Raw genomic sequence first — 14,426 nt, 5'->3', positions numbered from 1 at the left:
CTCCCCAGTGTCTATCACCCAGCCACCCCATCCCTCCCACCCCCAACCACTTCACTTTTAACTTGGTTTTCCTCTGAAGCTAACAGCCTCTTTTGAGTAGATGCTCACAAGGTCAAAACCTCCTCAGTCTCCTTCTTTGTGTCCCGAGCACCTGGAAAAGATCCTAGCACTTAGTAGGCACTCAATAAATGTTATTCCAGTGAACATATAAGGATGGTTAAAAGGACTACCGTGAAATTTCAGAGGGAATACAAAGTTTAAATTCCTTAACTAAAAATAAATTTAAACGAGAGTGAAATTAGTAAACTGTAGCAAGACAGACTTAACGAAAATCATCTCATTTACCAGCATTTCCGACAGTGTATTCTATTCTTCAGAACACTAGTTTGAAAGAGTTAAAGTTCAATAGTTTTCTTTACTGTTAGATCTCTAGAATACTATACTAATACTTTCTGTGCATCTTTCAAGTATGTAGCATTTCCCAAACTGATGTGACTATGAAATATATTTTTCACCATGCATTCAGAAAAACTGCTTCTGAGAAACATACTCTGCGGAATGCTTTGTTATATTAGGCTGCATAATATAAAAACCGAAGACCATTAAACTAGTTCCCAGGATGATCTATCTACTAAACAGATGGAGCATACTAATTTGTAGATGTTAATACTCTACCAAAAAAACTTAAGTTTTTTTTTAACAATTTAATTGAAGGTGGTCTTCTCTACTACTAGAAAACCTTAAGGATGTATTAAAGAAAAGCTCTTCAAGATCTTGACAAAATATCTTTTATTCTAAATTAAAATCAAAACTCCAAACAAGTAGTGCTTATAAGATCCACTGACATTCTATTTTAAATTATATAAAAGTTTTCTTTTAACCCGAATCACCTCAAATTTGTCAGTAGATCTTTTTTTTTTTTTTATCTTTACTAAGACCCAACAGTTACAACCACAGTAACTCTTGATAGAATTGCAATGTCTGAGAATCCCTGCACACTGGGAAGCATCCAATTAAAGTATCGGTGTAGCTTTCATTCATCAAAGATTTTATTCAAGCTCCCAAAACAAAGTTGAGGAGTTAAGTTGGGTTTGAATTGAAGAACAAGGCCAAGTGAAACCTGGAAACCAAGTTTTCATTTGGTGGAAGTTGAAATCCATGCACACATTCTAACCAAAGGCCTGTCCCATGTAGGAGTTTTCAAGTTTTTAAGAGTCTACCAGGCTAAACCCTTTGCTGCCTTTACTTTGCTTTTCCCCTTCCCTTTTTCTCGCTTTGCCTTCAGCCTTTTCCTCTGTCTCTGGTTCATCCATACGGGGTACTGTCCATGCTGGTCTAGAAGACTCTTCTTGTTTCTTTTAATTTCAGTCTCCATTTTCATGTCATCTGAATAAAAGACAGAAAACTATTCATGCTCAGAATGAAGAAACGATCTTGTGAAAAAGCATGTGAATGCAATAAGAACACGAGAACTGAAAGTGGTCTGAAACTGCAAAAGAAAAAAGTCCCTTTTTCTGTGGAATGCTCTTTGACTAACACTGAACACTCCTCACAGCACATTCAATGGACTCAGACATGCTCCCATGTATTCCTACAACCATGAAAGACATAAAAAGTATTTATAAGGAACTAGAGATGTCATTTAGTGACTAAGAAACTTTCTGAAGAATGTTGTCATGAGTGTCCATTTTTGGAACAGTAAAAGTTAAACAGGAAATATACATTTAGGATGTATGGGTTTGAGTCACTGCATGAAGGGTAAGTGTATGGCTGTGAGCATTTGTGAGTCAGAAGAACATTTCTCAGATTAAGTGTTTCTTGAGCTAAATAAGACAGCTGAGCCTACTAAGAGCAATGATGCTTTTAATGGACAGGCCTTAGAAGCAAATGAACTATTAGGAATGGCTGGCCACTTCCAAAGAAGTGTACTTGGAAGAAGTGGAGCAGTAAGCAACAAGCTTGTGATGACAGAGATGGGCAGATGACGAAGAAAAACCTGGATGGGGGGGCTTGGCTGGCTCAGTCTGAGGAGCATGCGACTCATCAGGATCCTGAGTTCAAGCCCCATGTTGAGTGTACAGATTACTTAAATAAAAACTTTAAGGAAAAAAAAAAAAAAAGAAAACCTGGATATAGGGGCGCCTGGCTGGCTCAGTCGGTAGAGCATGTGATTCTTCATCTTGGGGTCATGAGTCTGAGCCCCACATTGCGGGTAGAGTTTACTTAAAAATGAAACAAAACGAAATGAAAGAAAAGAAAAGAAGGGAAGGAAGGAAAGGAAAGAGAGGAAAGAAAGAAAAGAAAGGAAGGATATACACTGGGCTGCCACTCTTTCTTACCCAGGTGACACCCAGAGATCCAGCTCCACTCAACAGAAGACCTGGCAGGAAGTTCAGTGCAGCCATGCTGCGGTACATCTATCACCAACCTTATCTGCTGTGAATGTTTCCCGGAATGTCCCTCCCTGGGAACTTACCAGGGTATACGAGGTCTTCCATGATCTCTACTGCCTGACATTATATTAATTCATTTACCTGGTTTACTTTTAGTCTCCTCTGATATGTAAATCCCATCAGGATGGAGGCCATTTTGCCTATATTTATCATGTTTCCTCAGTGCCTAGAATAGTGCCTGCTATATATCAGCCATTCAATAACTAGTTGTTGAATGATTGTTAGGTACTGTTCTAGGTTCTGGGGATACAATGGTCCAAATGTGCTCCTTGCTGTCATGGAGCTTACGACGTTCTATTGAAGGGAGCATAACAAAGCAAACTGTAGCCTGTGTTAAGTGCATTTTTTAAAAAAAGCACCAGAACCAGATTAAGTAGGACCTGGTAAGCTCTGATGAGCACATGGAAAGACAATGAGATGTTTTAAGCAAGGGAATGCCATCACTTGCCTTACATTCCAAAAATATTATACTGGTTGATATGTCAAAAATGAATCGAAAGGGAGCGAGAGCTGAAGAGAGAAGTAAAAAAGCTATTATCTTCGTTCAGGCGAGGGATAATGGTCATCTTAAAGTGCAAACATGAAAGGAGGAGGAAAATGGACAGATTCCTGCTGTATTTTGGAGGTATTAAAGATGTGCTAATGGTTTAGAGGTGGGAGATAAAGGGAAAAGAGATCAAGGTAACTACTAGGTTTGTGGCTTACGAAACTCATTGAGAAAATGAAATAAGGGGAAACGCGAACCTGAGGGCAGAGATGAGCAACCATATTGAAAACAGGTGGATTACTAAATGGAGAGACTCCCTCACCCTTAGTTCAATCCCTATTGAAATAGTTCCTGAAAAACTCCAAGAAGGAGGGTAGCCAGACATGGACATGGGCAGGAAATGAGAGAATTCCTCTCTGAGGATGATGACAGAAGAGAAGAGATCTAGTTTCTGATATAGATCCTCCACAACAAAACCACCTAGGTTCAGTCCAATCATTCTGCAAGTCTAACAGCTGATAAGCCCTCCCCCACACCTTGTCCCCTCCCTGGAAGGCTTCCATTCATCATCTCAGTGCTTTACTTTTAAATATAAACAACCACTGATCACCAGATACTGGAGAAAGCCTCCAACATGAAAGAGAAAGACAAAAATAATGGAATGGAAGGTGGGCACTCGGGGAAGAACTCAAGAGAATAGACAATGCATAGAGTAGATCGAAATTTCTCAAACTTTTATAATTAATACCCTTAATGAGATCAGAGAAGATATATCCATTAAGAACCTCAGGCTATAACAAAGAAAGAAGAAAAAAATGAACTTTCAGAAATTAAAAATACCATAGCAAAACTAAACAAATCAATATAACAAATAGATAACAAAGCCATAAAAATCAGAAAGTGTAACAAGAGAAAACAGAAAGCAGGAGAGAAAACTAGAGAATAAATCTAAGACTCAAAAGTGAATAGGCATCTAGCATCCAGAATATATAAGGAACTCCCACTAGAACTCAACAAAAAGACAAACAATCCAATTTAAAAATGGGCAAAGGACTTGAAAAGATCTTTCTGCAAAGATGATATACAAATGGCCAACAAGCATACGAAAACATGTTCAACAGCATTAGTCACTGAGGAAATGCAAATCAAAACCACAAGTACTACTTCACACCCTGTAGGATGAGGCAATTACCCAAAAAAAGAAAGGAGAAACAAACAAACAAACAAACAAACAAGTATGGCGAGGATGTGAAGAACCCTCATTCACTGCTGGTGGGAATGTAAAATGGCATGCCTGATCTAAAAACCAGTGAACAGAATTATCAAATGACCTAGCCAATTCCATTCACAAGGACAAACCCAAAAGAACTGAAAACATGTCTTCAAACAAGAGTAAGTACACAAACGTCCCCAGCAGCACTACTGACAACAGCCAGAAGGTGGAAGCAACCCAAACAGCCATCCACCAAAGGATGGATAAACAAAATGTGGTGTGTACCTCAACTGGAGTATTACTCAGCCCTAGGAAGGAAGTACTGATACATGCTCCAACATGGATGGACCTCAAAAACATTACGGTAGATGAACGAAGTCAGACACAAAAGGCCACATGTTATGATTTCATTTATATGAAATATCCAGAATAGGTAAATCCATAGATACAGAAAACACATTAGTGGTTGGTTGCCAGAGACGGTGGGAAGGAAGGGAGAGAGAGACTGTTTTATGTGTAAGGTTTCCTTTTAAGGTGATGAAAATGTTTTGGAAACAGGTGATAGTCGGACAACATCATCAATGTACTAAAGACTACTAACTGTATACATTAAAATGATTAATTTTATGTTGTGACTTTTACCTCAATGACCAAAAAAAAGAGCAAATGGGCAGAGGCAGTGTACATATGAGGAAACAGAGACACAAGTGTTAAGAAGTTTCAAGGAGAGCTGAAATAAAGCAACAGACTGAGAAATGTGAGATCAAGGGAAGGATTTTTCTTTCTTTCTTTTTTTGAGAAGGGACATTCCGGAACACATTCATGCCGTTTGAATGACCCAGTGTGAAAAGAGATTGATAAGTAGGATGCATGAGTACAGCCCTTGAGAATGGAGAGAATTCAGAACACAAATGGAGAAACTGGCCTTTGAGAGAGTATCAGCCAAGAGGGAAAACTTCTCCGATTGGAAGGCTGAGGGTCGCTGCTCTCTTCCTTGGACCCCACATAAATATACTTCTATTTTAAGAGCCTGATTATTATGCGCACTTATTTCAGTTTGCTGCCAAACTGTTATAGGATGTGAAACCCAAGGAGCCTTTTCCCGTGCTGAAACTAGTACTACACACAGCCTCCAATTGCAGACTATGATTAAGACAGAGGTATCTAGAATCTGTCAAAATCGAATACAGGGAAACTCTGAATTTTCAGGAAAATAATGTAATGGCATATGAGGATTTTCTGAATGGGAACTAGATGTTGCAAAGGATAAAATGAAGAAAGATCTCCTATCTTGCCTAGTCCCTGACTGAATAGTGTATCCTTCCAATGAGGCTGCATCTACGTTTGTCTACTGCTGTTGTACTATGCACTTCTGAGACACTCAGGCTCTTGTATAAGCACCAAAGGCACACCCTGAATAATCCAAAACATGCCTACTCACGTGAACTGGCTTTAAAATAGTTTAGCATAGAATCACGTGCAGGAAAGATCGGAGGACAGTCAAAGAGGGAAAAAAGAGTCACAAAAGGAAACTGATAGAATTATTATTTTTAAAATGAAGCACATAAACTCACCTTTTTCATCTTGTACCACACATTGAGTTTTCTCTTGACAATGTCTGGGTACCACCACGGTTGCTATCTCTTGAACATCTTTCATTAAAACATCACTATCTACTTTAAGAATACTTTTAAGTCTGCTGAGTTCCTTCGGGGCATTCTTTTTTCTCTTTTCTGCACGCATCTTCCTTTTCCACTTACTCCGTAAGCTTTTAGCCATATTTTACCTGAAAAGCTAACAGAAATACATATACAAAGGCAAAAATTTACTATTAAAAAAAAAGGGCAAATCCTTGGAAAACCAGGTCAAAAGGTATCTCTACAAAACATGAACAAACGGAAAGTAAAACTCTTCACTCTGTTCATGATTTATGATGGCATAATGGACAAATTATGTGAGGGTCAACATGGCATATACAGCCATTAAATAACAAGAGCACCCAATCAAACTCCCTATGGTCGCTGGCAAACAATAAGTCAGGCCAATTCTGAAAGCTCCTGGAGTTTCCACACAAGATGCAGAAATTTAATTTCCCCCCAAATGCAAAGAGCATTACCACTTCATATTTATGCAACAACTTCAAATTACAAAATGGTTGGCTTTTGTTTTTTCATGGGGTTCTTTTTGTATTTTTTAAGTAGGCTCCACGTGGGCTTGAACTCAGGACCCTGAGATCAAGACCTGAGCTAAGATCAAGAGTCTGACTTAAATGAGTGAGCCACCCATGCCCCCCAAATGTTTTTACACTTGATTTCCTCGAAGCCTATAGGACATGCCACCTGTCTTCCTCATTATCCTCCCCTTAATTCAATGTAGCTATTTTAAACTTACCTATTTCCACTCCTGCTGTTCTTCACCCCTTAGCCTCAGCCCTGAATACTCCATATGGCAGTCAGTATGAGCTTTTAATTTTTTTTTTTTTAAGGGAGAGACTGAGAGTGCCAGCAGGGGGTGGGGGGAGAGGGAGAGAGAGAGAGAATCTTAACAGACTCCATGCTCACAACCCTGAGATCATGACCTGAGCTGAAATCAAGAGTTGGATGCTTAACCAACTGAGCCACCCAGGTGGCCGTAGTGTAAGCTTTTAAAAACTTAGAACTTTTCATCCTTTCATGGAATTCTTTAATGATATCCCACCTCATATTCATGATCTACAAGATTATTTGTGACCTAGCCCTGCCTCCTTCAACTGTCACACCTCATGCTCCAAGCTCCATCCCATCCCCAAGTACCAATTACATCTGAAAAAAGTTCAATCAGTGACAACCTAGGGACATTACGGGATGTGAGAAGGAATGGGAAGGAATTGCAGGTATTATAAAGGGTTGGGAGGAAGGCTCTTGGGAGTGATTTATGACACTATCTTGATCATGCTGATGGATGTTTGTATACAAATATCAAAAATTACATTACACACTTTAAACATGTGCAATTTATTATACACAATCAAGCAGTTAAATAAAACATTAAGACATGATTTTGGAAAAAAAGAAAGAAAAATTTTAAAGTCCAAACTACGGCCACTTTAGCACCTTTCCAATTTGCTGCTTCTATGCCTGGGAATGATCTTCCTAACGCTTGCTCCTTCGCTTAAGTACCTCAGAGAGGGCTTCTCTGACCCCCACCCCTATAGACTCCCCTCCTTTATTCTCCACCATATCATCCTTTTCTTTCCTTTTAAATAGGAATCTGAAGTTACTTACTTTATTTTCTGTCATCCCCGGTGGACTGTGGGCTCCACGAAGGCAGCGACTAACTAAATACACCTTGTTCACCGTTGGTTGCCCCAATGCAGTGTGCTTTTGTTGAATGGATAACTAGTGGAGTTAGTTTTTGGACGCCCATCACAACTCACTCTGTTCCCCTGTCTACAACAACCCAAAACTTCGAGGGGCAAGGATAGAAGGGCTGAGGTAAACAACAATCTTGAGGGCCCAGGTTAACCTGAGCGAGACTACCGAAGAAGGAGGGCTCCACCACGCACAGAGCACAGGGAAGCCCGGGGGCCACCACCAAGACCACGGGAGACCCTCGTCCCTGAAGCAGGTGTGCGTCTCCGCCGGGCTCAATCTTACCCAGAGAGCGACCAGGCTTGAGACAAGATTCTCTACGGACGGCGGGATCGAGCGCCAAGTTCCATTCCCCAGAAGACCGGGAATCAGAGAACTCACCGGGAAACTCAGACGCCGCACTCAGAACCACGCTGACCGGAAGCCTCCGCACTTCCGCCTTCCGGGCAGCCCCTTCCACAAACTCCTGGGAGTCCCGGGCGGGCGCACTGCACGCCGGGAGCCAAGATGCCCCGGAAAGCCTTGAGAGGCGGGGCCTTCTGGAGTCTGGCGCTGACGTACTTCCTTTGATGGCAGCGCGACTTTGGAGCTTGACTCCTCCCCTATGGGTTTCCAAGGGGGATTTGGACAATGAGGAAAATAGCGGGGGGGCGTTGTGCGTGAGCCGGTTAGCTCCGACGCTCTAACCCCAAGAGCGATCCTGGCCAGGTGACCCTGCCTGCCAAGTAGTGAGCTCAGAGTTGACCTTTACATCTCAGGTCCTGCATCACGGTTCACACGGTACTCATGGATTTCCTAAGACGGAATCATCCCAGATCCCGTGTTCCTGGAGAATCGGAACTGAAATCATCTTTACTTGAAGCCCTTAAATTTTCCTATCTGGGGTGATGATCTCATGAATGTACGCATTTGTCAAAACTGATGAGGAGGCGAAAGGCAGGCTGAGGACAAAGCATAAGCTGACACCCTGCAACCTCCCCCCACCCCCCACTCCTGGGTGGGACATGTGTGATATTCTTCCAGGAATCTCCTGGCTTAATGTTAATACCTTGCTAGAGGGGAAAAGAACCTTAACTTGACAATGGCAAGACCTCTGGTATCTTATAGGTATCTTGGAGGTCCATCCTCTTTAGCATATCAAAGTTCTTTTGAAACCTCCCTTTAAAAAAAAAAAAAAAAGAAACCTCCCTTTTCCTTACTAACCACAACTCCAGAGTATATAATCACCACTCCTCAAGACCCAGGTGCAGCAGCTCTTTCTGCCCACAGGTCCTGTCCCCATCCTTCAATAAAACCACCATTTTGCACCAAAGATGTCTCAAGAATTCTTTCTTGGTCTTTCTTGCACTCTGTGATAGGCTCTAATGTTGGGTATACAAAGATGACTGAAACTAAATTACCGGCTTCAGGAAACTTTAGCCCCTGATGGAGGGACCAGGCTTAAAAGTCACACGGAACATTGCTTCAGCTCCCTCACCGAACTGGAAGAAGCCCCTGGGACAGGAGGCACAGTGGGTAGCACTGAATACCTGACTAGAAGTGCACTGGTTCCCCACCTTAAAGGCATGCTACACAACAAGCACCAGCCAGTAGGGCCTCTGCAGTCAGGGCTCTCCCATGGAACGCCCAACCTGAATAATCAACGAGAACTACAAAGGCTTCTGGGATTCAGACGGTGACCCCATGTTGTCCAGGCTCTAGGTGGTGAGGACTTCAAGGCAAAGCTCTACAAAGATGAACAAGCAAAATTCCCAGCTAGTTCCAAGGCCCACAGCTGGCTGCTGCCACCACTAATTCCCCAAAGTGCATCAAGTGGATCAAAGCCTGGTGTGAGGAGGCCTGCAGAAAAAAAAAATGTACGCAGGCAGACAGAGCCCACTGCACCTTTCCCAAAATTACACTCCGTAAAAACAATTCTCAGATACTGCTCTTTCTCTGTTTTCCTCCTACCTCTGGCTATACTTTGTACCTTGCATATGGAGTTGCCGATCGCTCTGAGTCCTGCTAATTCCACTTCTTAATATATTTCTGGAGTCCGCATATTTTCACCTTTACTTGTTATAAGAAATTGAAGTTGTATGTACCCTTTTATCCAGCAATTCTGCTTCTAGGTATATTCCCCTATCTAGGCAAACTCCTATCTCTGCACACTGGGACACATACAGGGACAAACAGAGCAGCACTGATTTTGCCAGTAAAAAAGAAGGAACCATATAAAATTCTTCGACAGGAAAAGGTATGAATAATTATGGTTCATTGATAAAATATAATAGTCTGCATCAGTGGTTTTCAAACTTCTTGGTCTTGTGATCGCTTTACAATCTTAGAAATTACAACATTTGTCATATCAGAAATTAAAACAATTTTTAAAATTTTATTTAAGTCCTTTAAAAAAGATAAATGAATTACATGTCTACATTACTTTTATTAAAAAACTATTTTCCAAACCAAAAACTAATTTACTGAAAAGAATGGCATTGTTTTACATTTTTTAAATGTCACATCTGTTTTTGCTTATATCTTTAGTCACAATTCAGCGCCTTCTGCCTTTGGACTGCCAACAAGAATTAATAGTAGCTGACATTAACTAAGCACTTAGTTTAAATGACATATCCATCTCATTTAATCCTTATAATAGTCCAATAAGGTAGGTATTACGATTCCTATTATAAAGATGAGGCAAAAGACCTAAGAAAGGATAAATAACTTGCCAAAAGTCACATCATCAGTTGGTTGCACAGCAAGGATTCCAATTTAATGCTCTCACCCACTATACTATGTTAAACTTGAGTTGAGCATCATGCAACTAAGTATTCAACAATTAATTGATAAGGATGGAGTCAAATTTACATCTAAAACTCACCAAAGGCTAAATCTATATTATTAATTTATTTCAACTTAATAGCTAGGGAATGATGCTTAGTGGGTGTTATGGGCCGAGTTGTGCCCCCCGAGATTCATATGATGAAGTCTGTCTTAGTCTATTTGGGCTGCCATAACAAAATACTAGAGCCTGGGTAGTTATAAACAACAGAAATTTATTTCTCAGTTCTGGAGGTTAGGAAGTCCAAGATCAAGGTGCTGGCAGATTCAGTGTCTAAAGGCCCTTTTCCTCGTTTGAAGATTGTATCTTTTTACTGTTACCTCACGTGACAGAAAGGGTGAGGGATCTCTGTGGGGTCACTTTTGTAAGAGCACTAATCCCCTTCATGAAAGCTCCATCCTCATGACCTAAGCATGACCCAGAAGCCCCACCTCCTCATACCAGCACACTGGTCATTAAGTTTCAACATGTTTTGGGAATGGGGGTGGGAGACAACAAACATTCAGACTATTACAAGGTCCTAAGCCCTAGTATCTCAGAATGTGACCATATTTGGAGACAGGGTGTTTACAGAGGTAATTAGGGTAAAATGAGGTCATTAGGGTAGGCCCTAATCCAATATGACTTGTGTCCTTGTAAGAAGAGGAAATTTGGACACGGGACAAGTACAGAGAGAAAACCATGTAAAAACGGGGAGAAGATGACCATCTACCAGCCAAGAGAGCGATCTCAGAAGAAACCATACTATGATCTCAGACTTCTAGCCTCCAGAACTGTGAGGAAATAAATTTCTGTTTAAGCCACCCAGTCTGTGGTACTTTGTTATGGCACCCTAGCAAACTAATACAGTGAAGGCATTTGCAAAAGTTTGCTTGGCCACTGCTATAATTTTTATATGGAACCTGTACTTAAAAAAAACTAATAATGTCATGTTTTATGTCAAAATATCTGACTTTCAAGAAGACATCTCATTTTTAATTCATCATTGTATAATGAAATATTATTAACATTTTAATATAATGCTGAATAATTCGATGGAATTTACCTTTTACACTTTTTCCTTTCTAAATGATAAATAAGATCAAAATCTTCTAGTAGAAGGAAATTTATACTTTATAATGATAAGGACACAAGTACTTTAAAGGAAAAATTTAGATAAAATCACTAGTCACAGATAAACTGACCGTCTAATCTACTCATGAAATTATTTTTGAATTGCAGATGAACAATCTACACATGGCAAATTGAGGATTGAAAAAACTGAAAAACAGAATTTTGATAACTCCTGAGATTCTAAATCAAGGATTTAGAAATGAGATACCATAAAGAATAGTAAGATTTATATTATTAGTATATAATCTAGTTAATTATATCACATATTTAATATAATATATATTACATATAATCAGAATTATTATTATAATCACTTTTATACAATAGTAATACAGATATTACTAGTATACTATATAATAGCTCAGAAGTACATACCATACGAAGAAAGTCACAAAAGTATTTAATAGTTAATTATATCTCAAACTTTATTACTTAATCAATCAGTTTTCATATACTGCTTTCAATCACTTTTTATTAACTGCTTCCAAAAAGTGCAACAGGTGCAGGAATAGGTTGATGACATCCAAGTAGAGGCTGATGGCAGCTAATACATACTCTTCAGGTGACAGCTTATGCATCAATGAGTGTGTGTCATAGATGATGAATCCACAGAAAAGCAGGGCTCCCACAGCAGCCAAGATCAACTCCATTGTTTGACTATAGAAAAATAACTATAGGCAAGAAATTAATCAGTTTATATTTAAGAACTGTATTAAGCATACTTAAGTTACTTGCTCTTGAGTTATATATGCTATATACATATTTAATGCTTTACAACTTGGAATGCAAATGTTAAAATTAGAAAAAGGCAAGGCAGGACCATCCTCATTTCTGTTGGATGAAAGGATGAATGGATGAATCAATGGATATCCTCCTTTCTATTAAATTACCCACAACTTCGAACAGTAGCATTCCAAACATAAATTATTTTAAAAAAATATTTCTTTTTCAGAATTATATGTGCCACTGGGAGGTTAGCAGTTCCAAGTGAGGGCCTCTTTCTCTGTAATTTAAGTCATATGTTCATCTTCCTTTTAACCGATAATATTAACATAAGACCTTGATTTTTTTTAAGATAATTTTTTAATCATTCTATATACAAATGTTCCAGATAATTATAACTAAGTGTCCTATCATAAGAGTACCTCTTACAGCTTTTTGAGATTATTTATACTGACATGGCCAGAATTATATTTCAAGTTACTATTTTAAAAACAATTTACCTTCAGGATTCCTGACAAGCACAAAATCCACAAAACAGCAAACAGCCTATAAAAACAAAACATTAGTAATTTAGAATAGTGTTCCTTTACCAACTATGTAAGCTGATGCAACATTTTCTGAAGAAATAAATCCATCCTGATAATTGCCAAAGAATAAGTAAAATATAAGAGTTCATAAACATACAATGAATACTGTAGAATACTCAGAAATTGAAAAAACAGCCATCTACTCAACATTTGTTTTTATAGTGAACAAAACTAATTGGAAGTACCATCTTTAAAGTTTTCAACCAGAACACAAAGAAAATATTGATATAAGCAGAAATATCACTAGAAGCATTTTAAGACAGAGACCTGTAAGACTTTTAGAAAATATATACATGAACAAATGAAACATAACTGCAGTTTTAAACCAAATAACAGTATCAAATTAGTCTGTGAACATGCATATCTATTAAAGCTCCCAATGTACTCCCTATTTTATTCTAATGTATTATAGAAATTAATATATGCAAATAAGAAATTTGCCACTGCTATAATTTCATGAGTTACCATTCATACATATTATATATAATGTATAGTTATGTATTATAACATAAAGTATAAATATATGACAAAGGACATCTAAGCAGTCAGTCCTTTGTTATCAAATATGAGACTTACAAGCCTGAACACACATCTGTCGCTTCAGGCCACAAGGAAGTACTGGGGTCAAATTTACCCTCTCTCCTTAAATAAAAACCACACAAAACATATGACTGAAGAGCAAGCAGCACAGCACAGTAACTCCTGAGATAAGGGAAGCGAAGGAGGTAAGCTCTGTAACTGACCCAGCTTGAAAGTGTTTCCAGACCAAAGTGTGGCAACAAGAACCCATATGAAGCCCCCTGGCCTCCCTGAGTTGAAGTGGTAAGAATTCTGAGGTCAGAGGGGCCATGGTGGCTAGGATTTGTGGAGGAAAGTTCCAGAAAGGAGGGATCTATAAAGAGAGCTAGCTAGCTCTGGTGATACGCGGAGAATTCCCTTCCAGTCTTTAGCTGAGCACAGATCAATGCATACATATGAAGAAGTGACAAAGGCTGGGGGAAGAAACACCATGGAGAAGCAGGCAGAACAATCCTCAAAGCCCACACAGGGCCAGGAATAGTTCACATTCACCCCAGCCAAAGTGGAAAGACCTCCTAAGACATGGGGCTTTGAATAATTCTTAGAAAGGTACTATCTCAATAGTATGGCCAAATTAGCCCTAACCTAAATGCTGTTCTGGACCCACCTAACAAGGGCTTAAAAGCAAGCGTCAAAAAGTTCAGACAGTTTTGGGCGCCTGGGTGGCTCAGATGGTTAAGCGTCTGCCTTCGGCTCAGGTCATGATCCCAGAGTCCTGGGATCGAGCCCCGCATCCGGCTCCCTGCTCCGCGGGAAGCCTGCTTCTCCCTCTGCCTCTCTCTCTCTCTCTCTCTCTGTCTCTCATGAATAAATAAAAAAAAAAAAAAAAAAAAAGGTTCAGACAGTTTCCAAGGAACTTAACAGCTTGCTAGAAGAATAAAACCAAAATATTTAAAGGAAAACAAAAAAAATTCACCACCCAACAATTTAAAATTTACAATGACCAGCACTGAATAAAAAATTATAAAGGCATGCAAAAGAATCAGGAAATATGACCTATTACAATGAGAAAAATTAATCAACAGAAACAAATTCAGAAGTGACACAGTGATAGAATTAGTAAACAATGACATTAAAAAAATATATTCCGTATGTTC

General features: G+C 39.3%; 2 protein-coding genes across 4 annotated transcripts in view; both read right to left on the bottom strand.

The window, feature by feature from the left end:
• Window positions 1–765: 765 nt before the first annotated feature.
• On the bottom strand, window positions 766–7,976 carry LLPH (LLP homolog, long-term synaptic facilitation factor). 3 transcript variants are annotated; one of them, XM_021678622.1, is made up of 4 exons: window positions 7,885–7,976; window positions 7,417–7,512; window positions 5,728–5,947; window positions 766–1,386 (listed from the first exon to the last, which is right to left on the bottom strand). In XM_021678622.1, exons 3-4 carry the CDS (start codon window positions 5,930–5,932, stop codon window positions 1,217–1,219), a joined length of 375 nt encoding a protein of 124 aa, XP_021534297.1. In that variant the 5' UTR covers window positions 5,933–5,947; window positions 7,417–7,512; window positions 7,885–7,976; the 3' UTR covers window positions 766–1,216. The 3 variants fall into 3 exon arrangements, with proteins under 3 accessions (XP_021534297.1, XP_021534296.1, XP_021534298.1); XM_021678621.1 differs by lacking the exon at window positions 7,417–7,512; XM_021678623.1 differs by lacking the exons at window positions 7,417–7,512; window positions 7,885–7,976 and adding an exon at window positions 7,789–7,877.
• A 1,944-nt stretch (window positions 7,977–9,920) lies between these two features.
• TMBIM4 (transmembrane BAX inhibitor motif containing 4) overlaps window positions 9,921–14,426 on the bottom strand; it is a 31,917-nt gene continuing 27,411 nt past the window's right edge. The window contains exons 6-7 of the mRNA XM_021678681.1: window positions 12,664–12,709; window positions 9,921–12,111 (exon numbers count right to left, since the gene is read on the bottom strand). Of these exons, the coding sequence (XP_021534356.1) occupies window positions 11,905–12,111; window positions 12,664–12,709 (253 nt within the window). The 3' untranslated portion in view covers window positions 9,921–11,904. The remainder of the gene's footprint in view (window positions 12,112–12,663; window positions 12,710–14,426) is intronic.

This window comes from Neomonachus schauinslandi, chromosome 5, assembly GCF_002201575.2.
Source record: "Neomonachus schauinslandi chromosome 5, ASM220157v2, whole genome shotgun sequence".
NCBI lineage: Eukaryota > Metazoa > Chordata > Mammalia > Carnivora > Phocidae > Neomonachus > Neomonachus schauinslandi.
Note: the sequence above shows the minus strand (reverse complement) of the source record. Positions and strands in the feature narration are given on the sequence as shown.